Source organism: Eleutherodactylus coqui, chromosome 11, assembly GCF_035609145.1.
Source record: "Eleutherodactylus coqui strain aEleCoq1 chromosome 11, aEleCoq1.hap1, whole genome shotgun sequence".
In the NCBI taxonomy this organism is placed as follows: Eukaryota; Metazoa; Chordata; class Amphibia; order Anura; family Eleutherodactylidae; genus Eleutherodactylus; species Eleutherodactylus coqui.
The window spans coordinates 118,936,813-118,964,441 of NC_089847.1; the positions used below are offsets into that span (position 1 = coordinate 118,936,813).

The 27,629-nt window shown below is 46.2% G+C and overlaps 1 protein-coding gene across 2 annotated transcripts in view; it reads right to left on the reverse strand.

Annotated features, from left to right (window-relative positions):
• CREB3L1 (cAMP responsive element binding protein 3 like 1) overlaps nt 1–27,090 on the reverse strand; it is an 88,085-nt gene extending 60,995 nt beyond the window's left edge. For both annotated transcript variants that reach the window (XM_066583405.1, XM_066583404.1), the window contains exon 1: nt 26,473–27,090. In XM_066583405.1, the coding sequence (XP_066439502.1) occupies nt 26,473–26,565 (93 nt within the window). In that variant the 5' untranslated portion in view covers nt 26,566–27,090. The remainder of the gene's footprint in view (nt 1–26,472) is intronic.
• Between the last annotated feature and the right edge of the window lie 539 nt (nt 27,091–27,629).

A 27,629-nucleotide genomic window follows, 5' to 3' on the forward strand; every position in this document is an offset into this window, starting at 1 on the left:
GGGGCAGTATTATAGTAGTTATATTCTTGTACATAGGGAGCAGTATTATAGTAGTTATATTCTTATACATAGGAGCAGTATTATAGTAGTTATATTCTTGTACATAGGGGGGCAGTATTATAGTAGTTATATTCTTGAACATAGGGGGCAGTATTATTGTAGTTATATTCTTGTACATAGGGGAGCACTATTATAGTAGTTATACTCTTGTACATAGGGTGCAGTATTATAGTAGTTATATTCTTGTACATGGGGGAGCAGTATTATAGTAGTTAGTCTTGTATGGGGGCAGTATTATAGTAGTTATATTCCTGTACATAGGGGGGCAGTATTATAGTAGTTATATTCTTGTACATAGGGGGCAGTATTATAGTATTTATATTATTGTACATATGAGGCAGTATTATAGTAGTTATATTCTTGTACATAGGAGCAGTATTATAGTAGTTATATTCTTGTACATAGGGGGCAGTATTATAGTAGTTATATTCTTGTACATAGGAGCAGTATTATAGTAGTTATATTCTTGTACATAGGAGCAGTATTATAGTAGTTATATTCTTGTACATAGGGGGCAGTATTATACTAGTTATATTCTTGTACATAGGGGGCAGTATTATAATATTTATATTATTGTACATAGGAGGCAGTATTATAGTAGTTATATTCTTGTACATAGGGGGAAGTATTATAGTAGTTATATTCTTGTACATAGGGGACAGTATTATAGTAGTTATATTCTTGTACATAGGGGGCAGTATTATAGTAGTTATATTCTTGTACATAGGGGGCAGTATTATAGTAGTTATATTCTTGTACATAGGGGGCAGTATTATTGTAGATATATTCTTGTACATAGGGGAGCACTATTATAGCAGTTATATTCTTGTACATAGGGTGCAGTATTATAGTAGTTATATTCTTGTACATGGGGGATCAGTATTAGGCCTTAGTCAGACGGGCGTTTTTTGCCGCGATTTGCGGATCGCATGACGGATGCGCATCCGCTAATCGCGTGACCGGTGCGCGCAAGTCGCCCGCAAATCGCCCGAAAATCTGCTCCTAGCCGCGTTTCATTAGAAACGGGCCGGAGCTGTCCAGCGCATTGCATTCAATGGAGACGGCAATACAGCCGTCTCCATTGAAAGCAATGCGCTGCGGGCGAGCCCGGGATGAATTGTCGGTAAGGGCTTAAATATATAAGCCCTTCCCTGCAATGCATCCTAAAATGTGTTAAAATAAAAAAAAATTGCATTCTCACCTTCTGCCTGCAGCTCCGGGCAGCCGTCCTGCAGTGGGTGTGAAGGGGGTGTGAGTCAGACCTGCCCCCTGATTGGCTCAGCGCTGAGCCAATCAGAGGCATGCCTCACTCACACCCATTCATGAATTCATGAATGGATGTGAGTCAGACCTGCCCCTGATTGGCTCAGCGCTGAGAGGCAGCAGTCACTCACCCATTCAGGAATTCATGAATGGGTGTGTGAGTGAAACCGGCCTCTGATTGGTCAGGCTGTGACCAATCAGAGCAGATCATTCAGCAGGCGGGGATTTTAAAGCCCCGCCGGCTGAATAGTGCCGAGAAGCAGTTCAGGGGAACTGACAGCGGCCGCGGCTGGACTCCGGCTGCAGCGGAAAGGTGAGTATACAATTTTTTTTTATTTTAACACATTTTAGCATGAATTGCAGGGAAGGGTTTATATATTTAACCCCTTCCCGACAATTAACCCCGCGCACGCCGGCAGCCCATTGCTTTCAATGGAGCGGCTGTATTGCCGCTCCATTGAATTCAATGGGCAAACATCGTTCTTCTCTGCCACAGCTGTTACAGCTGTGGCAGAGAAGAATGATTTGTCTTCTATATGTTCTCAATGGGGTCGGCGCTGCTGCCGCCGGCCCCATTGAGCGCATATACAGAAGCGAACAGGAATCGCAGATCGCAGATAGGTGCGATCTGCGATTTTTTGTTCTATAATTTTTCGGACGAGCGCATAAAAAGCGCTCATGTGTCCGATACCATTGCGAAGCAATGGTTTTAAAAAATCGCCGGACGCATGCGCATGCGCAAATCGCGGCAATAAACGCCCGTGTGACTAAGCCCTTATAGTAGTTAGTCTTGTATGTAATGGGCTACATTATAGTTTGTTACAAATGTAGTTTAACTTTCTTCTGCCGTCTGTGACAAGTTATCTTATCTTAAGCCACTGAAAATAATGTTCTTTGAAGTTAACACAACAAAAGCAATTACAAAAGCTATTGAAAGAGCAAGCAAACTATGGCACAGAACTTCTTCTTAACACGTTATGTTAAAGTCACAACTGTAGTTATATTTCTGTCCATAAGGGCAGTATTATACTAGTTAGTGCCTATGGAGTAAGGATATTCCAATTAGTTTGTTGGGCCAGAAGTTGAATCAGCTTGACAAGTGACAAATAGTTTTCTGAGTCAGAGCAATTGTCACTTGTGTAACTCTTGGCATCTCCTACTGTGTGTTGTGCTCAGCAGGGGCAATGGTGAGCGAAGCATAAAAATAAAAAAACGAATTTAGTTACTAAGTATTATAAAATGACTACAGCTTGCGACTTATAAATATTAATTGTATCACTGATGTTATTTCGACTGTGTCTAGAGTTACAGCTATAGGGGTTATTCAGGGACCTGAATAGGCCATGCAGTGTGCAATGTCTATGAAGATCGGACAGCGTACCGAAGGGTGTCCCTGCGCTGTCTACTGCCAGTTGCCACCTAAGTTTCTTTGGCTGAATATGCAAACAGCCCCATGAATCCAGGATTATGGAAGAAAATAAAAGGTTGGAAATAAGAACACAAGATGCCCTACATTTGCTGCTGCCAGCCCTAAACAGTCAAAGTGCTTTAATCCCTTGGCAACATCCACCATAGATGTATAGCGAATATGCATGGAGATTGCATGGCCCAGGGAGACGAGCTCACTCCATACATGGCAGGTATGGGCAGCCTTTGACAGCGGATACCCAGCCGCAGAAGAAGCAACTGGAGATAACTCTGACTGGAGCCATTAACCATTTGTATACCGCTGTGACTTCTGACAGCGCCACTAAAAGTGACCCTCCGGTCCTGGACAACAAGGATGGCCGAACTCCTTCTCTGGCTACGTAATGCACACTGTGCATTAATAGTGTCTTAGACTAATTATGCATACTATTGCACAGTGTGCATCAGCTAGTCAGAGAAGCTCGTTTGGCCATCTTTGTTTGTCCAGGGCCAGAGGGTCACTTTAAGTGTCTCGAACGTGCCCCCATACCCCTTGACCTCATCGGGGGGGGGCAGAACTGCTATGTATTTCTGCTTATTAAGATGCGCCTGTGGCTTATCTCAATAGAATGCCTGCAGGAAAACAAGATATTGCAGTAATGGAGTATTGCGGTATATTGAATAACCGATCAAAGGTTCGTAAAAGTCATGACCCCTATGGGAACTAAAAAAAGTAAAGATAAGCAAAATACAGTTTTTTTTAAAATACACAAAAATAAAAAGTATTAAAAGTTAAATAAAAACATTTTTCTATATTTAGAACAAAAAAGACTAAGAAAAAACAAAAACATTTGGTATTGACTAGAGATGAGAGAGCACCCAAATGCTCGGGTCCGCGTTATTCGAGTCGAGCTTTTCGTAGAATTCGAGAGCTCTACTCGAGTAATGAACCCCATTGACTACAATGGGAGACTCGAGCATTTTTGTATGTGGAACGCAGGGTCCCGAGCTTTTTTTTTTCTTTCTTGGTTTGTCTCTCTCTCTCTCTCTCTCTCTCTCTTCCCCTTCCTGCCAGACCAAAAACTTTCAAATGGCGCGTGCTGCGTCGTGGCAGGGAGGGGCCAAAACAGGCACGTCACAGCGGGGAGGAGCCAAAAGCTGGGGCGGGGTCGAACGCGATTTGATGCTCGTTCGAGTAACGAGCACCATCGAGTACGCTAATACTTGAACGAGCATCAAGCTCGCCAGAGTATGTTCGCTCAACTCTAGTATTGATACGCATCCATAAAAATCTGACTTTAATCTGAATTAAAATAATACATGATTTATCCCATGCAGTGAATGCTGTCAGAAAAAAATACACAGCACCAGAAATACACTTTTTGGTCACCTTGTCGCCAAAAAAAAAAATATAATAAATAGCATTCAAAAAGTCATATATACCACAAAATGGTAAAACTACATGCCAAAAAACATGCCTTCACACAGTTGCATTGATGGTAGTCACAAGATGGTGGCAGAATCCCTTTTCTTTACACATATATATTTTTAAAAGCAGTGCAACAAAAAACTTTGAGGCCAAAAAGCTTAATCTTGGTTTCATCAGACCAGGGAATTGAGTTTCTCACCGTCTGAGGGTCCTTTAGATGCTTTTTTGGCAAACTCCAGATGGGCTGTCATGTGTCCTTTATTGAGGAGAAGCTTCTTTCTGGCCACTCTGCCATAAAGCCTGAATTGGTGGAGGGCTGAAGTGATGGCTGACCCTCCGCGTTTCTCACATTTGCACACAGGTTCTTTGGAGCTCAGCCAGAGTGACCATTGGGTTGGTCACTGGACCATGGACCATGGACCGTGGGTGCAACCCTTGTTATGTACTGCACATGAAAGCTAAGTGATTAACCCAATTTCTTCTTCATTAATTAATTGCTAGCCAGCACAAATATATTACATCAATTGATTAATAAAGAAGAAATTGGGTTAATCCCTCTGCTTTTATGCGCTTTACATTACAAGGGTTGCGCCCACGGTCCATCACTTTCTCCTTTTTATAATTAAGCATTTCTATCCCCCATTACATATGGTGAAGATAATTAGACTGGTAGCACCTTACTAATTATTCTATCAGGATCACATCCTTAGGGCTCTTTCCCACGAGCGTATATCGGGTCGGCCGATATACGCTGGTGATCTGATGTATTGGATTCCAATGCATCAGATCACATGGCCGTATTCCTGAGACGTAAAAGTGCCCTGCCAGGCCAATATAGCGCTGGGCGTTTTTACCTCTGGCCCAAAAGATAGTCCTGGAACTATTTTTCGGGCCAGAATACATCAGCCCATGGCAGCGGCCGGAGGTGGGAGAGTGTTTAGCAGCTTAGCTGCTAAACTCCCTCCCTCTGCTTTCCTCCCCCCCCGTACCGGCTCACCTCTGCTCTCCTACCTGCTTGTTCTTTACAATGGGAGGGGGCGAGAGCAGAGCTAAGCGCTGACCCGTCCTGCCTCCTCCCATTGCTGGCTGCGGACCAGGGGCGGGATGTGGGCGGAGCTAATCTCCCGCCCCTTGTCCATAGCTATCAATGGGAGGAGGCGGAACGGGACGGCGCTTAGCTCCGCCAGCGTTACGCCCCCTCCCTCTGCAAAGAACGAGTGGGGAGGAGAGCAGAGGTGAGCATGCAATTGGGAGGGAGCGGAAAGGGGCGACAGCATGGTGACTTTGCTGCATATGCCCTGGGGCCCATGCAGTGTGAACGGGCGCACAAACGTTAGATTTGTGCGCCCGTTCACGAGCTTCTAAGCCCCAGATGATAGCGTATATCAGCCGGTCGTGAAAATGCCGGCCGATATATGCTCGTGGGAATAAAGCCTTAGTAGGAGTCGCTCCACCCTTCTCTTCCCATTGGATTCTACGTCACCTCTCTTACCAAGGCCCTTCTTCCCCCGATTACTTAGTTTGGTGGGTCGGCAGCTCTACGAAGAGTCCCAGTTGTTCCAAACTTCTCCCATTTAAGAATTATGGAGGCCGCTGGGCTCTTGGGAACTTCCTGTGCAGCAGAATGTTTTGGTTGCTTTCTCCAGATCTATGCCTCCACACAATCCTGTTTCTGAGATCTGCAGGCAGTTCTATCCTCCTCATGGATTGGTTTTGGCTCTGATATGCATTGTGAGCTTTGAGACCTTATACAGTCAGGGCTGTGCCTTTTAAAATTATGTCCAATCAACTGAATTTATTACAGGTAACTCCAATCAAGGTGTAGAAACATCTCAAAAAAGATCAAGAGAAATGGGAGCCCCCAGACCTAAATTTCAAGTGTCATACCAAAGGGTGTAAACACTTATGTAAATGCAAAATGTTCGTTTTTCACATTTAAACCATTTACAATGATTTCTAACATTCTGTTTTCACTTTGTCATTATGGAATGCTGAGTGTAGAATGATGTGGAAAACCTGGAATTTTCTTTTAAATTGCACAAGGCCACAGCATAGCAAAATGTAAAAAAAAAAGAAAGGTTTTGAAGACTTTCCGGACCCACAGAAAATGGAAAAATAAAAAGTTATGATTTTATGAAAGTGAAAAGAAACCAAAATTGACAAACAAAAAATGGCTGCACTCTCACAGGGTCCACCTTTTGAAGCAAATTTTCAATAGAAATAAAGCAACTTTGTAAATACACTGACATTCCAAGGTCATGGGACGCCAACTAATGTCATGTAGGAAGCCCTCTAGTCCAGCAAAGTGCAGCAACTCAACGTGGCATCAATTCCACAAGTGGCCGGAAGACATCTGGAGGGATGTTGAGCCGTTAGATAGTCACCCACAGCTCTGTGGTATTTGTAGGTGCAGGATCTACAGTGCGAATGGACCTCTCCACCACCATCCCATAAATGATCAATTGGGCCTATGTCAGGTGAACATATAGGCCACACCATTCGTAGCAACTCTCCAGAATGCATCTTTAACCAATTCTGGCCAACTTGGGCTCAATGGCACAATGCATTATCCTGCTGGAATATCGCATCAATGTAGTGGTACATGAAGTTCATGAAGGGCTACAAATAGTCACCAAGCAGTGAAACATAGTGAGCACCAGGTAATGACGTGTTTAGGTGGAATAATGGACCCAACCATGAGAACATACTGAACAGCAGTATGGAACCACCAGCAGCCTGCACACACACATGAATCTCATCAGCCTGAAACAATTGGTACCATTGTGGTGGCCCCTCCATTATGTTAAATGTTTGTCTTGTGCAATCGTATTGTCAGTGTCTTCTATGTGTATGCATTTGATGTTTATTGCACCTCTGCAGCACTGAATGGGCTAACGTCTGGGTTATGTCTGGAAAATGTATCATGTTGTATGTCATGTGACCTTGTGATACATATGTGTGTGGAAGCATGGAAGAGGCTGAGTGATTCCCTGTTGTGCGACTTGGGATTACTCCGCCTGGCATGTACTAATGCTACCACTAAGTCCTGAGTAGGGAGAAGGATCGTTGTCTGGCAAGAGTAAGGCACAGGAAGCGTGAGTGTGGACCGGTAGAGAGTTGGAGTGTGTGGGAGAGAGAGTCGCCGGGAGCAGGATCTCACAGATAACGAGCCTGTGGATTGTCCAGATCACCTGAGAAGTCCTCCCTGTTGTACCAGCCTCTAGGAGAGTAATTTGTGTCAGTACCCAAGTGTTTGTTGGCACTGTTCTGAAGTTAAAGGAAACAAACACTATCAACCGTTCCCGGGTTTGTCCATGAATAGTTGCCCTCTGTGTGTGGACTTTTTTATTACAACATCCAGTTTCACCGCAGAGGAGGGAACGGTGGCATCACTAGTGACAAAAGAGACTCAAGATAACTTTCAGTTGCTTTTCCATGTGACCTCTCCCAGCAGTAACTTGGACGGGGCCCGAGCTACCCTCAGGGGAGGAGATGGTAGAGCCCCATGACAAGGCCCTGATCTGCCCCGCTATTTTCTCGGCTGTGGGCCCGCTCCTCCGACACTGCACCGTAACGCACTGGATCATGCCACATGTTGCCAGTTCTCTAGGGTCCAGTTAGCAACCTCACGGGCCCAGGTGAAGAACTGTGCCCGGTGTCATGGTGTTACCAGCAGCTCTGATGGATCTTCTGGTCCCATATCCCCTGGAAGCTTGAGAGCGCTGCACTGACCTGCGGGATGTATGTGTGTGGGGTCTCCTGCATTGAATGTGATTTCTGGTTGTCTGTTCACATGGACAATTCTAGCAAGATGCAGTCAGTCACAATAATCAAGCACCATTAGGCAGCCACCGCATTGTCCACTGTGGATGGTAGTGCCTTCTCTGACGTATTCTAAGTACACGCGTGACACTATGGATTGCGGAACATTAAATGCCCGTACGACTTTGGAAAGGTAATGTCCCATCCGTCTGGCACCCATTATCACGCCTCATTCGAACGTCGATAATTCACGTTGCCTTGCCATGAGCATGCTGCCAATGTTCAACCTCACTCACAAGATAACCCCTCATAACTTATGCAGGTGAAGACGTTCCCAAGATGTCACCTGAGGTAGAGCCGCTTTATAATCAATTTACATACCCCTATCCCATGACTTTTGGCATGTCAATGTAAGAGTACTTTTAAACAGGATGACTATCCCTCCTACGCTTTCACACAGGAGTGATAGTTGTTTAGTGAATGGAGTCGGAGCGTACCGGAGATCTCTTTCAGTCACCCGCCTCCATTCACTGTCAACCGGCAGTCGATCAAACATGAACGACTGCCTGTTTACGTCGAGCGAGAGGTTGTTCACTAGTCGCTTTGTTTCAGTGAGCTGAATACCGTCAGGTTCTGCTCTTACGCTGGAGAAATTTTGGTTAAAATCACTTATTTGAGCAATTTTTTGGGCCGTTGCTCAGCCTTCGTGAAAGTACCCTAAGTCATGATTAAACATCTCCTACCATCTTGTATCTCCATCATCCCATAGACTCTAAATGCCGGTGTGTGCTCACTTGACTGCCACTCCATTCAAACAGGGGGTAAAGAATCCCCATTTTTATGATCAGTGAAGCCTTTTAAGGCCATTGATAGATGAGCGTATTCCCTCTGCATTTAAGTGTCCATCATATGGGCGACCCTCCCATCCTGACCATGGCTCTTCTAACTTGAATTCTGAGCATCATAGGAATCAATGATTCTTGTTATTTGGGTCAGGATCCCCTTAGTCATGCCAGCACACTTGCCTGTAACATGGTTGCATAAACGTGTCCCTCCGATCCAGTTCAAAAGCCCTGGTGCCCAACAATCCTGTCCGGGAAGAAGCTGCAGCAGTCACAAACCTTCATTCTACGTGTGACCGCTCGGCCAATGACTGGCTTCAGTGGTCACGTGCCATCCATGGAAGTATCACTGGCTTCAGTGGTCACATGTACAACGAATGGCACGGGACTGCTGCAGATTCTTCCGGGACAGTATCATTGGGGACCAAGGTTCCTGCCGCTTTTTTAATTGTTACCAATTGCCCCACCAGAATTTTTTTTCTGTTTTTTAGACAAACCCTTAAATTCTGTCTATTCATACCTGTAACAAAGAAAAAAAAATCCTGTTATTTGTATAGCGCCAACTTATTCCGCAGCGCTTTCGAGTAATTTATTTATTGCCCTCACCAAGCTGGGTGCTCATTTTACCGACCTCGCAAGGATGGAAGGCTGAGTCAACCTTGAGCCGGCTAACTGAAGCATGCGGGGATTGAACACGCAAACCTTCAGGTCGTGAGCGAGAGTTTAGGACTGCATTTCTGCAGTCTTAGCACTATGCTCTATGTACCAATTTTTCAAACCACGGTCAAGAGTCGGTGGTTTGGTAAAGCTGGTACAAGTACTTAATGGCCATTTCCATTACCCTTATGCTGCCAATTTAAAGTTCCATTGTAGCAGCATATGTATTGTAAATGTCAGATGAGCGATTGGCTCATTCCCTACTGCAATGAGGATGCTGTTTACTTGAGAACCCCCCCCCCCCATGCCCACCCAGATTGCAGCACAATGGGGAGTAAGATTAAACAGCAGGTGCCTTTGTTAGGTGACATCAGTTATTATGTTAGGGCTAATTAGCTTATTTAGTAGGAAAGTGGCAAATCCCTAAGTCCTCACAGTCTGGCATGCAGCGAGACGGCCCATGTAAACATGATGGTAAATGCACCTGTTAATCAGTTCCTGCTGGGATCTCACAGGGCGCACACTTCCCACACCGCAACGCAGGGCCCTCGCCTGTGCCTGCTGTTTGCATTTAATCAAGACGACGGATTCAGTCACTTCGAAGGCTCCAGGATATGTGAACCAGGATGGAAAATGTCAATTGTGGGGGAGGAAATAAGAGAAAAAGCAGAGTTGGGAGGGAGACCAAGCAGACATAAAAAGAATTAGCAGAAATGTATATATACTTATATCCAAATAGAGATAACCAGACCCGAGCGTGACTGTAAGAGGTGTTACAACTGGCCATCATGTCTGGAGGGCTCATAGGCCCCCAATGTTAGGGTGGCTCTACAAGAGACAACTATGGTCTGAAATAGTCGCTAAAGCGTAACCTGGCGCGTTTGGTATTCACTTGCTCAATTTCACAATCGCTGAACGAATTGTTGAGAGCCTTTACACGGGTCGAAATATCGATCGTTGACTAGTTAGGGGGCATGAGGTTCTTTGGGCGGGTGTATTTGAAATTTTGACCCCTGCTCAATGTACGCTCATTGATCACCGAGTTCTAGCTAGACCAAGACCAACCAGAGAAGGCAGTAGTCAGGGGCGTAACTATAGAGGGTGCAGGGGATGCGGTTGCACCCGGGCCCGGGAGCCTTGGGGGGCCCATAAGGCCTCTCTTCTCCATATATGGAGCCCAGTACTATGAATAAAGCATTATAGTTGGGGGCCCCGTTCCAGGTTTTGCATTGGGGCACAGGAGCTTCAAGTTACGGCTCTGGCAGTAGGGAGTGTTCCTTCGAAGACCAGCAGGAACTGTTCAGTTGAGGATGACTACCACGTGTTTATGCGTTTTCAGGAACCAATGAGTGTTAAATGAGTATGGCAAAATGTTCAAAAAAAAAGGTGGGAGCCAATCAGCATTCAGTGGGAAGCGCATGTTGAACAAGCGCTGACCTCCCTGCAAAGTTGTTGGCTAGTGGTTGAAAAACAACGATTACCTGTTCACAACAGACAATAATCAACCAGCGACTATCTTTAGGCGAGCTTGTAATGACTAGTGAATGTATTCTCGTTTTGTGGCCTTGTGTGTACGGGACAACAGTCACTTAGGCCGCCTGCACACGAACGGGTCAGATTCTGCACGCGGGAGCCCAAAGCTGAATCTGACCCTGTGCCCCCGCGTACTTGACTCTTCCCTTTTTGTACTGCGGAAGGCTTCCGCAAAGCCCCCGTCAGTCATGTGCAGTACAGACTTTTTTCTAAATGTTTATTTTTCTCGCGCCGTCACTAGGCAATGACACGGTTACCCGTTAAGGTCGTTAGCGCTCGTGCAGAGAATTCGCCGCTGAATCGCAAGCGTCTCGCTCAGTGGTTCACCTTCTACATGGTGGAGCAATTACACGGAACGAGAAGCCCGTGAAAGCCAGTGATAACGACTTCTGAACCAATGGTGAGTGATTTTTATATGTTTTAGCATTTAATTAATTATTGCTCAAATCCGTTCGTTTGAGCCATAATGGTTACGTGTAAATGGGCCATTACATCAAAGAGCTAAACGTGGTGACCTCTTCTGCTAATTGTGTTCCATACAGTTGACTATATACAGTATATAGATGCTACAACCACATAGTACACAAGGCCAGGCTGTCCCTTGTACATCTGCACATCACTATTATCATACAGAGGGTTGAGGGAGGGGCACACATTGCACTCCGATATGACCTCCCCAGATGCGTAGGACTATTCGCTGCTTCTACAAATATTATTTTATGAGATTAATCATTGTCTAAGAAAGCTTTCGTAATGTGAGGTCCATTACTTCCCCTCCGAAATACTACCATAGTATTACACATATGGGCCATGCAGTCAGCCATTCAAGCCATTAGTGCAGTGTTCCCCACCTCCAGTCCTCAGGGACCCCAACAGGTCATGTTTTCAGGATTTCCTCAGTGTTGCACAGGTGATGTAATTATTGTCGGTGCCTCAGACATTGCCACAGGTGCTCTTACAATAGGATATCCTGAAAACATGACCTGTTGGGAGTCTATGAGGACTGGAGTTGGGGACCCCTGCATTAGTGCAGTAGCAGTAAAGGGCTCATTCACACGGGCGCATGCAAGTTTTGTCCATTAAAACCGCAGTATTTTTAACATTAGAAAGTGCTATTGACATTCGAGTTAAAAAACACAGTGATATTGCGACCGCAAGTGTGAAGGCACCATCAATGGATTGCATGGATAGCTTGGAGCTTTGAGTCCAATGGGCTGCACATCAACTTTTGGGGGCCGACAACGCAGACACAATGAGTATAAAAAATATCTCCCTGGGCTTCTGGGAACCTGCCATATGGTGCTCGTGGCCAGTGACAGGTTCCCTTTAAGGGCTTCTGTGATACTGATCTATGTAGATGCCTTTACATAGCATGTATTGGATGCCTTTACACAGCATGTATTGGATGCCTTTACACAGCATGTATTGGATGCTTTTACACAGCATGTAATGGATGCCTTTACACAGCATGTATTGGATGCCTTTACACAGCATGTATTGGATGCCTTTACACAGCATGTATTGGATGCCTTTACACAGCATGTATTGGATGCCTTTACACAGCATGTATTGGATGCCTTTACACAGCATGTATTGGATGCCTTTACACAGCATGTATTGGATGCCTTTACACAGCATGTATTGGATGCCTTTACACAGCATGTATTGGATGCCCTTACACAGCATGTATTGGATGCCTTTACACAGCATGTATTGGATGCCTTTACACAGCATGTATTGGATGCCTTTACACAGCATGTATTGGATGCCTTTACATCGCATGTATTGGATACCTTTACATAGCATGTATTGGATGCCTTTACACAGCATGTATTGGATGCCTTTACACAGCATGTATTGGATGCCTTTACATAGCATGTATTGGATGCCTTCACACAGCATGTATTGGATGCCTTTACATAGCATGTATTAGATGCCTTTACACAGCATGTATTGGATACCTTTACATAGCATGTATTGGATGCCTTTACATAGCATGTATTGGATGCCTTTACACAGCATGTATTGGATACCTTTACATAGCATGTATTGGATGCCTTCACACAGCATGTATTGGATGCCTTTACACAGCATGTATTGGATGCCTTTAAACAGCATGTATTGGATACCTTTACATAGCATGTATTGGATGCCTTTACACAGCATGTAGTTGCTGCCTAGTTTCTGCAGCAGAAAACTCACAGCATATACGATGAAAATCCACAGTGGCCAAATCCACACAATTTTGTAGCGCATTTGCCACGGGTCAAAATCCGCAGTGAGAATCCGCAGCACAAACAGCCATGTGGTTTTCGATTCTTGTCCATACTGATTGGACTGTAAATTCTGCAGAATTTACGTGATGTGCGAAGGTTCCCCAAGTGTGCTTCCCCAGGGGCCACTGCAGTGCGGACTGTGAGCTAATTCCTCCCGTGTGAAAGCACCCTAAGGCGTGGTGTCACACGGGCGCATGTGTATTAGCTCGCGCATGAGTGTAACCTTTTTGCAGAATGAGAGATACTTCTTTTGCACGCGCATCTGCATATTGCACTATAATTTTTGCGCCTGCAAGGCGTGTTCATCTGGTGCACATTTGGCCACATTTTTTCAGCTGATCTACTGCGAAATTTGTTTTTCAAGGGTTGAAATCCACAGCATAAATCCTCAGTTTAGACCTGCTGCGTATTTATAATCCACAGTGTTTTTCAAAATCTGCCACAAAAACATTGTGTGAGACCACCCATGCATTATAGTCCTCACTTTGTACATAGAGGGGGTTAGACCACAGAATTTCATTGCAATCGGCCTACAATCTCAGGTCTATGATGACCGGTAGACCCCCACCCAACACAAGGGATCAGACAGCTTGGATTTCAATACAACCAATGCTATTGCTTCCTTCGGGATACACGGTGCCAGAGGCATCTGACAGCTGCTTATCCCTCCTCCCTACATAGAAACGATATGCCTGTCCAGTCAAGTCAGTTAGCGATGGAGCTGAAGGGGAATAGCTGTCAGCCAAACAACTGTCTGGCCGCCCGCTATCTCGTGTCTATGGCAAGTTATAAACAAAGATAAGTTTTGGCTAAAAACGATGATCCTGCTTACTGTCTTTTGTGACAATCTGTCATTATTGTGATTTGCAGTCTTTCATTTTTTCTTCAAGTCCCATAACCAGAAATGTCTTGAGTAGAAACCGCCTTTTGTTTTGTGTCTGCTGCTCCTCTACAGACTCATGTGTTTCCATAGTTACAGACTACAAACAAACCCTGTGTGGTCTGATCCTTTAGTCATGCGCCCAATGCCCCCTGCTAATGTATATAGAGTACTCTAGTCTGTAATCATGAATCCACATAGTTCTGTATAGGAGCTGTAGACACCAAATGATAGGAACTTTTGCAAACTTTTCACAAACGGACTTTTAATCACTTAGAGCTGCACAATTTTTCTCCTTTCTCAGGGCTTAGTCACACGGGCGTTTATTGCCGCGATTTGCGCATGCGCATGCGTCCGGCGATTTTTTAAAACCATTGCTTTGCAATGGTATCGGACACATGAGCGCTTTTTATGCGCTCGTCCGATAAATTAGAGAACAGAAATCGCAGATCGCACCTATCTGCGATCTGCGATTCCTGTTCTCTTCTCTATATGCGCTCAACTGGGCCGGCGGCAGCAGCGCCGACCTCATTGAGAACATACAGAAGACAAATCATTCTTCTCTGCCACAGCTGTAACAGCTGTGGCAGAGAAGAACGATGTTTGCCCATTAAATTCAATGGAGCGGCAATACAGCCGACTCCATTGAAAGCAATGGGCTGCCGGCGTGCGCGGGATGAATTGTCGGGAAGGGGTTAAATATATAACCCCTCCCCTGCAATGCATCCTTAAATGTGAAAAAATAAAAAAAAAGGATGTACTCACCTGCTCCCGGCAGCTGGAGATCCCGGCGGCCGGCCTGCAGTGGGTGTGAAGGAGGTGTGACTCAGGCTTGCCCCTGATTGGCTCAGCCTGAGCCAATCAGAGGCTGATCTCAGTCACACCCATTCATGAATTCATGAATGGGTGTGACTGAGACTTGCTTCTGATTGGCTCAGCGCTGAGCCAATCAGGGGCAAGTCTGAGTCACACCTCCTTCACACCCACTGCAGGCCGGCCGCTGGGATCTCCAGCTGCTGGGAGCAGGTGAGTACATCCTTTTTTTTTATTTTTTCACATTTAAGGATGCATTGCAGGAAAGGGGTTATATATTTAACCCCTTCCCGACAATTCATCCCACACTCGCCCGCAGCGCTTGCATTCAATGGAGCCGCTGTATTGCCGGCTCCATTGAATGCAATGCGCTGGACAGCTCCGGCCCGTTTCTAATGAAACGCGGCTAGGAGCAGATTTTCGGGCGATTTTTGGGCCGATTTTTCAGCGCCGGTCACGCGATTTGCGCATGCGCATCCGTCATGCGATGCGCAAATCGCGTGAAAAAACGCCCGTGTGACTAAGGCCTCAGTCTGAATCAATGGAAATTGTGCAGTAGGGTATGATCTCACATTGTAGAGTAAATCAGAGCAAAATCTGCAAAAAAATGTATGCGCAAATTTTGGTGCAAATTTTCCCTCCCTGAATCTATTCATTGCATGGTGAAGCCCACAGCATTTCCGCAACGAGTAGATCATCCGGTGGATTTGGAAAGTTCACATCATTACGATCTTCTGCTATAGATTTGCGGTTTGTAAAAGCCCCACTTACATTGTACTGTACATTGCAGGCCTCTTTCACACGGGCAACAGCGATATCACTGCAAAAAAAAAGCGCAGCGATATCACATTTGTGTTCTGTGCGATATCACTGCGTATTCTCGCGATTTTGTATCGCTACAAAGTCGCACATGGCGCTACAAAGTCACGCATTTTGGGAAGCGCTCTTTTGCTGTGATTTCCAGGGAGACTTGAAATATAAGCCCTACCCCTGAAATAAGCCCTAGCTACATTTTTAAAAAAAATGTAAAAACACAATACATCACCTAACAGCCACTGTCAGTCCGCCGCACGTCTCCTCGCAGGTCCCCGGCACTTGTTTGAAGTCCTCCATCAGAACTTCGTGGATTGGAGCGCCAGAAAGCGCTGACTGTGATTGATTCTTGAGTGCCGCGGCTCAGCCGATCAGAGAAAGTGCTTGATGAACCAACCACAGCCATTCAGTGAATAGTGATATTTTCTAGCGCGTTTTCCCTCCTTTTCATCGCTATTAACCCTTTCCAATCCACTGTCTGATGTCTAAAGACATTATGATTTCAGGCTTTACAGCTCCGATGCTGGAAGACATCCGTCGGGGTTCTCTTACTGTATATTGCCAGCCTCTCTGCTGTCGAAGCCTATCCATAGTGTCACCTCATGCAGTACTGGCTTCAGCCAGCATATAGCGCTGTTGTATAACAGCAGAAAAAAAGTAAGCCCCCTAGGAAAACCAAGATACAGATTGGAAAGGGTTAACTTCCACTAAAAAAAAACGAGGTAAAATCGTGTGAGAAAATCGCGAGCGGCAGTAATGATTTTACGAGATAAAGCAGCGCTGACACTCAAAAATCACGTGAAAAAAGACGCAATTCTCTTGTGGCAAAATCGCGAGTAGTACTAGCCTCTAAATCTTGTCTACATTAAGTGGAAAAATTCTGCATGAAAACCACAGTGTATGGGAAAGACCTGATGTTCTACGGTGGAAAGTCAGCAGTGAATATGCCCCCCATGAAGGCACCCTAGGGACCTTTTAGACGGGTGGGATTTGGGCACAACATGCAGAAACTTCTGCACCAAAATTTGCATGCAGATTTTGATGTGGAATTGAAAATGGCTTCAATCTGCCAGCAATTCCACATCAAAAATCTGCATTTAGACACGTGGGATTTGGTGCAGATTTCTGCAGCGCCAGGTTCATTCTGGCCCATGTGAAAGCACCCTAATTGCACATTCCCCTATGTGGCCTCCCTTCTAATGCCCTTGCACCCCTGCAATCCATTGTCAACTCTGCTGCCCGGCTTATTCGCCGCTCCCCCCGTTACTCCCCCACTTCACCAAGACACGTCAGACGTTAGTGATGAGCAAACTTTTGAAAAGTTTGGTTCAGTCAGTTCGCCAAACTTTTGCAAAAAGTTTGTTCCCATCCAGAAATTCACCAAAAACACCTAAACACTGTCTACGAGCCATAAGGGACATTTCACATTGGCAGAATTAGCCTGCAGGACGCACCGCAAGCTGTGGCGAATTCCGCACCAAAATCTATATGCCTCCGTGCAGATTTTGATGCAGAATTGAAAATCCATAATGAGACTTGTGAGTTTTGGTGCGGAATTTGCAGCATCGGATTAAGGGGCGGATCTGAGTGCGGCCTGCGAGATAACGCCGGAGTATATGGCTTTTATGACAGCGTCAAACTCCAGTATTTAGGCTAGTGTTGACCAAACCGAATAGTAGAATCCTCTTTCAGGTAGAGCTTTACGGAGAACTTGGTTCGGGTTTGTGCGGAACTGAACTTTTAGAAGAGTTCAACAGCGTTCTACCGGTTCGGTTCGCTCAACACTTCCAGAAGTAGCAGCTAGCCAACGACCGTCTTCACACCGCCATATTTACCACTTGCCATCCAAGTATTTCCAGGCATAAAGGTAATAAAGCCCATTAGAGGAAGATGGGACTGATTGAATCTGAAAAAATAAGCCCACTACTAAAACCCGTCACTCCCCTCCCCCAATAAGCAGATGTGCAACAAATGAGCGATGCAGCAGAGCCGGTTCTGTGAGACAGCAGCACTATAATTTCTTCAGCCAAAGTAGCTGTCATCTGTAATTGTGAGCGCTGATTCCCGACCCAGGAGCGCTTCCAAGCCGTAATACAGATTCCAATGGGCAGAACAAATAATTAGTGACAACCACAAGCATATTATAGAATTAAAATTAGTTCCTGTCACAGCGGGATACCAGCTTCCTCTTAAATCTGAGCAACCAGATCGCTGGCACCACAGAGAAAGTGAACATTCTAAGGAATGCGAAAATGTAGAGCAAGCGGAATCACAGAAAGGCAGAAGTGCTGCAGAATGCGAGCCGCGAATCCGCAGCAATGTACAGTGTGATGTCAGGGTTTAATAAACCCCATGCAGTCATAGCGGACAATATCTGTAGTAGAAGCTGGTCAGCCTGCGAATCTGCAACACACTTCATTTGCTGCGGAAATTTCGTGCATTTTCACAGCGGAATTCATTCACTGCAATCAGTAAATACTGCAGTGAACATTCACATGCGGGTTTTTGTCTCTGCGATGTCTGATCACACACTTAGGGCTTATTTACAAGAGCGTATATCACCCAGTGTTTTTTACGGCCGGCCGATATACGTTTTCATCTGAGCAGTCCCCCTTTCCTCACCCTCACCGCCTCTCTATCCTCACCTTCGAGCCCTTTGCAATGGGAGTGGGCGGGACAGGGGCGGAGCTAATCACACGGGGCGCTGCAGCGTGTATGTTAAAAAAATACACCGAAGCGATGGCAAGCAACGATCGGAATAAAATGCTCGGAATGACACTAAACACTTTGCTGTTTAGTCTCAGGTTTAAAAATGCATGCGAAATACGGCGTCAATTTCAACACGTGTGAACCTAGCCTTACAGTAAAAACTCCATTTTTTTATACATTCACTATGTAGCTATCCCCCAGGATTAGAGATGAGCGAGTATACTCGCTAAGGTACATTACTTGAGCGAGTAGTGCCTTAGCCGAGTATCTCCCCGCTCGTCTCTAAAGATTCGGGGAGCGGCGGGGGAGAGCGGGGAGGAACGGAGGGGAGATCTCTCTCTCCCTCTCCCCCTCCCCCCCCACTCCCCGCCGCAACTCACCTGTCACCCGCGCCGGCCCCCGAATCTTTAGAGACGAGCGGGGAGATACTCGGCTAAGGCACTACACGCTCGAGTAATGTGCCTTAGCGAGTGTACTCGCTCATCTCTACCCAGGATATATAAGTGAGCTAATGTTACCTTGATTAGTTATTTCTTTCTGTCTGAATCTCCTGGCCTCTTTCACCCCAGATGGTCATGTGATCTCAGTTCTCACTAGCCCAGATCTACTTGGGGTTATGTATTCATTTTCTAGTCAGTTTCTCAGTTTGTATGATGCTGTTACATGGATCTACCACAGGGGGATACAGGCGCTCCTGTCAAAGTTACAAATGCTGATCACACAGCTATAATGGAGGAGATCACGGCTCATCCTCCTGACTGTATATTTATGGTCTGTAGCTTTACTACAGAAAGTAATTAAAACTATCCCTCCAACAAGCAAAAATGGTATAGCTCTAGCGGATGCATCATGGGATAGATGTAAAAGTGAAACCAAAATCTCTTACCATCACGATGGTGCCTGATAAGTATCATTTGGGAGGATGCACTGCATGAAAGTGACTGGAATACACAGAGGAGAATACAAGAGTGTGACTGACAATCAGGTGAGGCGGCCAGTGATGGAAAAAAGTGTTTTGGACGGAGTGGCTCTTTAAAAAAAAAAAAACAACATTCCCACATGGACCTGCAAAGTTCTGCACCGAATTCCAAAAAAAAAACCATTTATACTTTGAAATGCATTAGTGCTTCATATTTACACAATGGGCGTTGAGTTTTTGCGTGCGCCTTTATGTGTTTTACTGTACTTTTTGCGCACACCAAAAAAAACACGCAAGCATGCCTCCATTGATCTCAATGGGCAATTACGTTAAATACCGTACGTGCTATGTTTGTGCGCAATACTCACGAAAATAGAAGATGCTGCATATTTTATTGCGCGAACGAAATGCGTGCGCAAAATACGCTCATGTGAACAAACCCAAAGGGGTTCTATTCACTGTGTATTGTACACACGCATTTTGCGTGAGCAATGCGCTGTGAAATGCGTTCATGTAATACGCTCTTACTGAACGAGCACAGGCTGATGGGAGGTAAAGCTAAGGAATACATTTGGTGAGCGTTCAAGGGTATTGCGGGAGAGGAATCCGCAGTCTATCGCTCTCGTCCCTGATCCCTACTCCCACAGTGATGCTACACTGCAATCCATCAATTGGTACCTGCAATCCACTACTCTCCTTCCCTTCTCCGCAGCACTCATCCATCACCCATAGCCTTCTCCCTGCTGGATCATGTACTACTAACCACTAAATGTAAATACGGGCTGTAATCCAGCCACCATGTACAATGTGTTTCGGAGACAGAAGTTGCATATTTTTCAGGTCCTCTTGTCATAATATTGTACCTAAAGTATACATATACCGGGTGTAGTGGCGCTATACCTCAGTACTGGCGTCCCATAGTGAAATAACAATTGCGTACTTGAATGGGAAGGCATGGATGCGCTATATGATGGTATGGCGCACGGCTTCTGGGGGCCCCTGAACATGGATTTCAATTTTGTGTTGTGGCCCCTGTAAGAGAGAGTAAAACCCAATTGCGAAGTTGAAGAGTAGCGTGTGAGGAGCAGAAATCCGCTTTCCCTGCCTCTCTAAGTCCCGTGGGACCGCCGCTAGGACTGAAGTAAGTAAAGCGCACTGGAAGTAGGCATGGAGCTGTTGGACAGTGCAGTCCACGGGCAATGCCATCATTATGGGACCGTGTCAGCCAATGACAAAACGCCAATTCAGTGCAGCTGCAAATTACCAGTAAGACCAATTTGCCCACTATTTCCTATTGGCGAGTTATACGTTGCATCACATTTGCATGCCCATACGGGTGCAGTGTGATTCTTACATTTTCAGTGATAGGATGCGCTTTTCTCGCAAACTGTATCGCAGGCAAATATTGGCAGTGCGATATTGGTCCGAGTTTCTGGGACGGATGTTATTATACTCGCCGTGTAAATGTAGCATCAGGACATGAAACAATCGTGCTGCTGATACATTTTGAACTAGACACAATTGTATCAAACTCTCAGCTGTGAGAAGTAGCTTCCTGCATGTCTTCTGGCTCTGGATGTAAAAGGTTTCCATTCACTGACAGAAAACATAGACCTCAATTTCTCTTTGTTGGGGATCTGAAACATCAGGCATTGGGTACTTCTAAATTAGAGCGCTTTCACGCAACTCGCGCAAGATATGAACATTCCTCGGAATGCATCGCCCATTGATTTCAATGGGAGCTTTAATGCCTCGCTTGGCTCTTCCATGCCTTGCAATGTGTATGCGAATGTGATGCGAGGTTTCCCATTGAAATCAATGGGAAACGCTTCCGATCCTTTTTTGCGCATGAAACGCGGAAGGAGCGCAATTTCACAGATGTGAGGCATTTTTGCAATAAAATCGCCTTGCATCCGCAGATACATCGCACTTTCACAAGTTTCTCAGCATGATATCGCACTCGCCCACATGCAGGTGGCTTTAGGGCTTAAACACCCCACAGTGTTTGCGGACCTTTTTTGCGGCCGTGAAGACTACAGCCACAAAAAGTGACAAAACGAAACCAATGAGTCGTGTTTCTCGCACGCAGTTCCTGTGCGTGAGAAAGGATAGGTCCTGCCCTATCTTTCGGCTTTTTTTTTTACTCGCACACAATTGGCGCAAGTCCTATCTTTTGACGGCACAACACCGGCAGCTCCCATAGACTCCCATGGGAGCCGCCTGGCAAAGGGATGGGGAGGGGCATACTCGCGAAACGTAGTCCCCTGACCCCGGTAATCTAACACCTCAATAAAACTGCCGCACCCCCATATTAGACCGCGCTGTCACACTTCTATGTAGTGCAATCACCCCCCGCTGCCTGCGCCTCATTGCAGTGATCTAATATTAGTGACACATCTTTGGATTATTCATTCATTCTCCCTCCGAACGAACGCCGCGACGTAATCCTCCGGTGTAATGAAGCAGTAACATGCGGTATAGATTCTCTGACACATTGTCTATTTGTTCTGGATGGAATCTGCGAGGTGTTGTGTGAATCATCGCTCGTACGGCGGTGAGGAGGTTGATGCTATCAGGACATCTCCTGCCTGTCCCTGCAAGCAGAGAGGGGTCATCACGCCGCTGCGCCTGGGAAAAGAGAATGACCCCCATCTAACTTTACTGGATTGACCTCTTCTGGAAAGTTGTATTAGTGTACGAGGTTACAGGTTGTGCCGGAGCGTTCGATGTACCACAGGGGTCTCATCTGTCAATAGTGGGAAATATCGTAAAGCAGGTTTTAGAAATGGCGCAGAAATGACGGACATTACAGGTCATGGACATAAAATACGCATACAGTCCGAGATCCTGTAAGTCTTCACTCTTTCTATATTTGAGATTGACGCACGACTTTTATACAGGAGTCACCAGTGCAATGGTGGCACAAAACGCGAAACTTTTTCACAATGCGCCAGTACCGCGAAACTGGCCCGCTCTAGCAGCATGTAATGGCCAATGCTGAACCATTTTGATATCCCGATCATTAAGGTTTCCAGCTACAATCTCCACCAATAAGCGCAGCGGGCAGAGACGTGCGGTCTCTTTTCATTAGGATACATTCATACGGGCGATCTTCACGCGCGAGTTCCGTCCGATTGCGATACAGAAGGAACTCGCACGTAAAAAGAACACTTTCATTTCAATTGTGTTATTTACATGAGCGACTTTTCTTTCAGACCGATGATCGGAGTTAGAGAAGTCGCACGTGTCCTATTTTTGGAGGGTTCTTGTAAAAGAATTGACCATTATATCTTATGGAAGCCTGAAAAAAAAAATACTTCATACTCCCATGCCATGCGAATAGTACGGGACGGTGGTGCGATTTCCAGCAGTTTAACTATTGAAAGTACATGGGTTTTTTTCATGGGCGTGAAAAACACGTTTAATAATCGTACGGGCAGCGATGCGTTTTTCCAAACGCATCACAATCTCAGGCAAATGTGATAGGCTTACAAGTGCGATATTGGTTTGAGTTTCTCAGACCGATATCGCACTTGTACGTGTGAATACACCCTGAGGCCTTATTCATACGAGCGTTCTATCGCTGCTAAGTTAGCCACGCAATAAAATCCCGACCATCAGAGCCAATGATTTCCTATGGATTCCTATGGATTCATTCAGAAGAATCATTTTTTGGCGCGCAAAAATATCGGACTGAAAAATATAGCACATAAGCGCGTGATTTCAGCGACCGAAATTTCACGCTGCCGAAAAATATAGGTCGTGCCCTATCTCTGGACCAAAAAACGCTGAAGGCTCCATAGACTTCTATGGGAGTCTATGGGAGCCGTCAGATAAAGGGAGGGAGTGGAAGTTGAGCAGCGGTTTCACTTTCGGTTTCCCAATATGGTCACCAGACTTTACTGACTACCTGTGCATTGGTTGTGTCTTAGACTACGATTCTCTGCACCTGCTCTCCGATTGGCCACCACTACTTGCGTGAGCAGTGCTGGCCAATCCAAAAGCAGCTTGAAGACTACTGCTGCACAGGGCGGATCAGGTAGTGAGGAGCGGCGCCATCATCTTGGAAGAAAGAAGAGGGGTCTGAAAACGGGAAGAATTCTGTAACGGACGGGTGGCAGGTAATATTGCTTCTACTTGCAGGCCAGGACAAATTCTGTCCCACTTTAGACAATAAGTTGCTTATGACACCCTTAGCGATCAGCTGTCGTATGTGCGGTAACATAACGGCAAATGCTCAATTTTCCTGCAGCACTCCCACAGGAAAAACGAAGCATTACACCGTTTCCAGTGAAGTCAGTTGACTGTCTGTATGAAGCATGGACATGTTGGGTCCTCCAGAACAAGAGTTGCTCTTTTTTGCATTTGCCATCTTTAATTCTATATCAAAATCTACACGTTAGACATCCAGATTATGGGACGGATTTTTCCACAAGGAGGAACATTCTGCAGCGTCCTAATGAGTCTCCGTCTTGTTAATAAGTCAGATCCTTGCAAGATATCAGTGCAGGCCAACCATTATGGTAGTAAACCCATATCACAAGTCTCTATGGCACTAGCTCTATTCTGTGGCTGTTAGAAAACTACAACTCCCAGCATGCCCTAACAGCCACAGCTTGTAGATCACTGTTCTATGGCCACCAGTAGGATCTGCAACTACAGTCCAGTTACAAGTCCTACCTATTATATGCTTATTAATGTGGGGAAACCATCAACTCCTTGGTAACCTGGGGGATTGGAAGACGCAGTGTGAGACAGAAAACAACGTAGCAAGAATGTAACAAGTCCATCATCATCACTCAACACAGTGTAACGCTATACTAAACCCCATGCCTGTCAGCAGTGACAGCTAGCAAACCATATCCCCTGCACAGATCAAGAACAGATGCAGCAGAGCTGAGTTTGTCATTTAAACCTTTGGGGCTGCCTGATTGGTCAGGAGGAGGATTTGCAGGAACTGAGGGTGAATTGATATCAGAGTTCTGGGTCTTTTTAGAAACAGATGTTCACGTGTTGCTGATTTGCTGCGGATTTCGGTGCAGATCTGCAGCAGATTCCACCCTTCGATTTGAGTTCAATTGAAAGGGTGAAATCTGCCGCAGATCTGCACTAAATCCGTGACACAATCTTCAGCATGGTGTGAACGCACCCCTAGGACTGACTGCAAACTGAAGTAGAACCGATACATTTGCTTACACTTCGATGGATTTGTTTAAAAACAAACAGATGTATCAGTTTGCAAACCATTTTTTTTGCCAGTTTTAAACAAATCCGTTTATTTAGCGCTGGGCGGGCTTTTCCCCTCCCCCTCTGGTCACCTGATGCCTGTTTTCCAGCACTGTATGCTTAAAAACGGATCCGGTCAAAATGGAAGGTAGGCGAAAGCAAAGAGAGGTTTTTGCTTCCGTCAGCCATAGACATCTACGCAAAAAAAGAAACGGAAAGGTGCTTTCCGTTCAGTTTCTATATTTTCCCACTCAAAAAAAGTTTGAAAAAGAAAAAACTGAACGGACTAATTTGAGAGCAAAAACGGTATTGCTCGCTACGTTCCGTTTTTAATCAGTTTGCTTCCATAGGGACTTCCGCTGTCAGCACAGACCATTACAATCGTGGGGCTACGGCGCTGGATCGCCAGGGCAGAGAATGGGTAAGTACCCTTCGCTTTATTGTTTTAACTGATTTAGGGCCCTTTTACACGCAACCTTTTACCGCGGGAATCTGAACGATATTCATTTAGTGACTAAGCGACGAATGAGAATTCATTCGCTTATCATTAGAGATGAGCGAACGTACTCGTTTCGAGTCATTACTCGATCGAGCACCGCGATTTTCGAGTACTTCCGTACTCAGGTGAAAAGATTCGGGGGGCGGGGGGAGGCGTGGTGGCGCGGGGGGTAGCAGCAGGGAACAGGGGGGGAGCCCTCTCTCTCTCCCTTTCTCACCCACTCCCCGCTGCAACCCCCCACTCACCCACGGCGCCCCCCGAATCTTTTCGCCCGAGTACGGAAGTACTCGAAAATCGCGGTACTCGGGCGAAAAAGGGGCGTGGCCGAGTACGCTCGCTCATCTCTACTTATCATCCGTAATTCAGTTTCAGCAGGCATAAAAATCAAACGATGATCGGCCCGTGTGAACAGGCAGTCATTCATCTACGAATGGCTGCCTGTTTACTGTGAATGGAGGCGGGCAGCCGGAAGAAGTCTCCATGCAGCCCTCCTCCATTCGCTGAGCAATCATCGCACTTGTGTAAAAGCAGTGGCGCAATTATCACTGGGACGACTATCAGGCAAATCGTGTCCATTGAAAGGACCCATAAGCCCCTCCAAAGCAACCCCCCTCACATGTGCAAAATTTGCGTACGCAATACGAAGAGAATAGAACGCACTGACTTGAATGCGTTCGATCACATGCACGTATTTTTCCTGTGCGTTTCGGTCACTCAAAAAAAAAAAATTGGCGCATTTTTGTTTGTCGCGCGCAAATGAACATGCGCAAAAAGTGTACTAAAATACGACTGCAAAGAAGCCTTGTTCACTGCGCAAAGAAGTTGCACTGAGGAGCGCGCAAATGTTTGAAAGAAGGGGGCCTTAGCTGTATCTACACAGCCAATAGCGAGTTGCGCTGAGATTCTTGGACGCAACTCGCATTGCGCAGCACATGTACACGCTACCGCACGTTGCAAGTCCAATTCTTGCACGTGAATCGCACGCAAATGGGGCGAGACAGAAAAACTGAAACAGGTCCTATCGGTCCTAGAAGAAAAAAAATGGCCTGTGCAAATTAACCCCTACTACAACGCATGCGTGATTTTCTCTCTCGTGTAAATAAGCCCTTGGATCTAATTTTTAAAGCTAAGTTTGTACCGGATTACCGCTTTAATTAAGAAAAAACGGAAAGCAAAAACTGTTCGCCGGACGCCGATCTGAATTCTCCTATCACAAATGATGCCACATAACAAACTCAGCTCTGCTACATCTCCGTCTAGGAAGCCTGGGCTAAAGCAGGTGCATTCTGGAGACGTGCTGGCTAGCCATCAGGATGGTTGGCACTTGCCACGGTCCTGATGTGACGAGCCATCCGCCATGGCCAATAGTAGAGAATGATCTTACCACATTGCTCATAAAGTCTGCCTCGGTCAAGTCCTCCAGCTCCAGGAAGGGGCTGTGGAAGCTTCGCTCTTGCGGCATGGCGACACCATCCATGGTCCCAGGTCTGAGGTTCTTGCCGTCAGGTGTCACCGGGGTTGGCTGCCATCCATGAGAGTCGGAGTTCTGCAGAGATCAGTCACAGGTGGCTGGATGGGAAGAAGGTGCAGCCAACCAAAGCCAAGGTGTAAACTGACCTGCTGCAAGCTGCTGGAGGGGGGAGAACCAAAACCCAAAGTCTTATCTAGAGACCCCAGAGATGGGCACATGGGGCAAAGTCACCCAAAAGTACCTCTATCATAATGGGGTGCAGATAATGATATACAGGGGGTGCAGAACTAGTGCAAAGGAATGGGGGGTGCAGCAATACTAGCTGGGGTCACAGGGATGGGGTGCAAGGATGCCCGGGCTGGAATGGGGGGCAGGCTTCTTTAGTCAGTAGGGCTCAGCAGGCCCTGTTTCCTCCCAGTGCATGGTGCTCCCCTCCGGGGAGAGGGTCTCCCGTCTTCCCTATGGCTCTCTCCCTAGTGCCGGGCTTGTGCTGTCCTGTTCCAGTGTCTCCCGGTGACTCTCCACAGCTGTCAGCTGCAGCCGGAGCTGACAACCAACACCACGCCCCTTCATGAATATTACACAGCTCCGCCGGGCGCAGGTTCTCTGAACGACGCCCATCTTATGCATATGCAACAGAGAGCATCCAAACCACGCCCCTCTACCAAAGAGCCGCGCTAGTATAGGCCACGCCCCCTGCTTTTACCTCAGAGCGGCGATGTGTGTTGGGCGGGAACTCCCGGCTGAGGGGAGAATGTATATAAGAGGGCGGCTGCACGGCCGGCACCTCAGTCTGAGGAGAAACCTATGTGGAAAATAGTCCTGAGAAACAATAAATGTGTAGTATTTACCTCAAAATAAGCAGCAACTGAATTAAGGTGTATTCACACAAAACTCACACTGATACGTCGCCTGTAAACGTGCGGTTCTGGATGCGAATAACCGTGCGTTTTTGCTTGTAACACGCAGCGCCATTATGTACTTGAGACTTTTACGTGCGTGATACGATCACAAGAGCTTCCGATAGATTTCAGTGGTAAAAATCGTATCGCGCTCGTGCACAAGGCGGG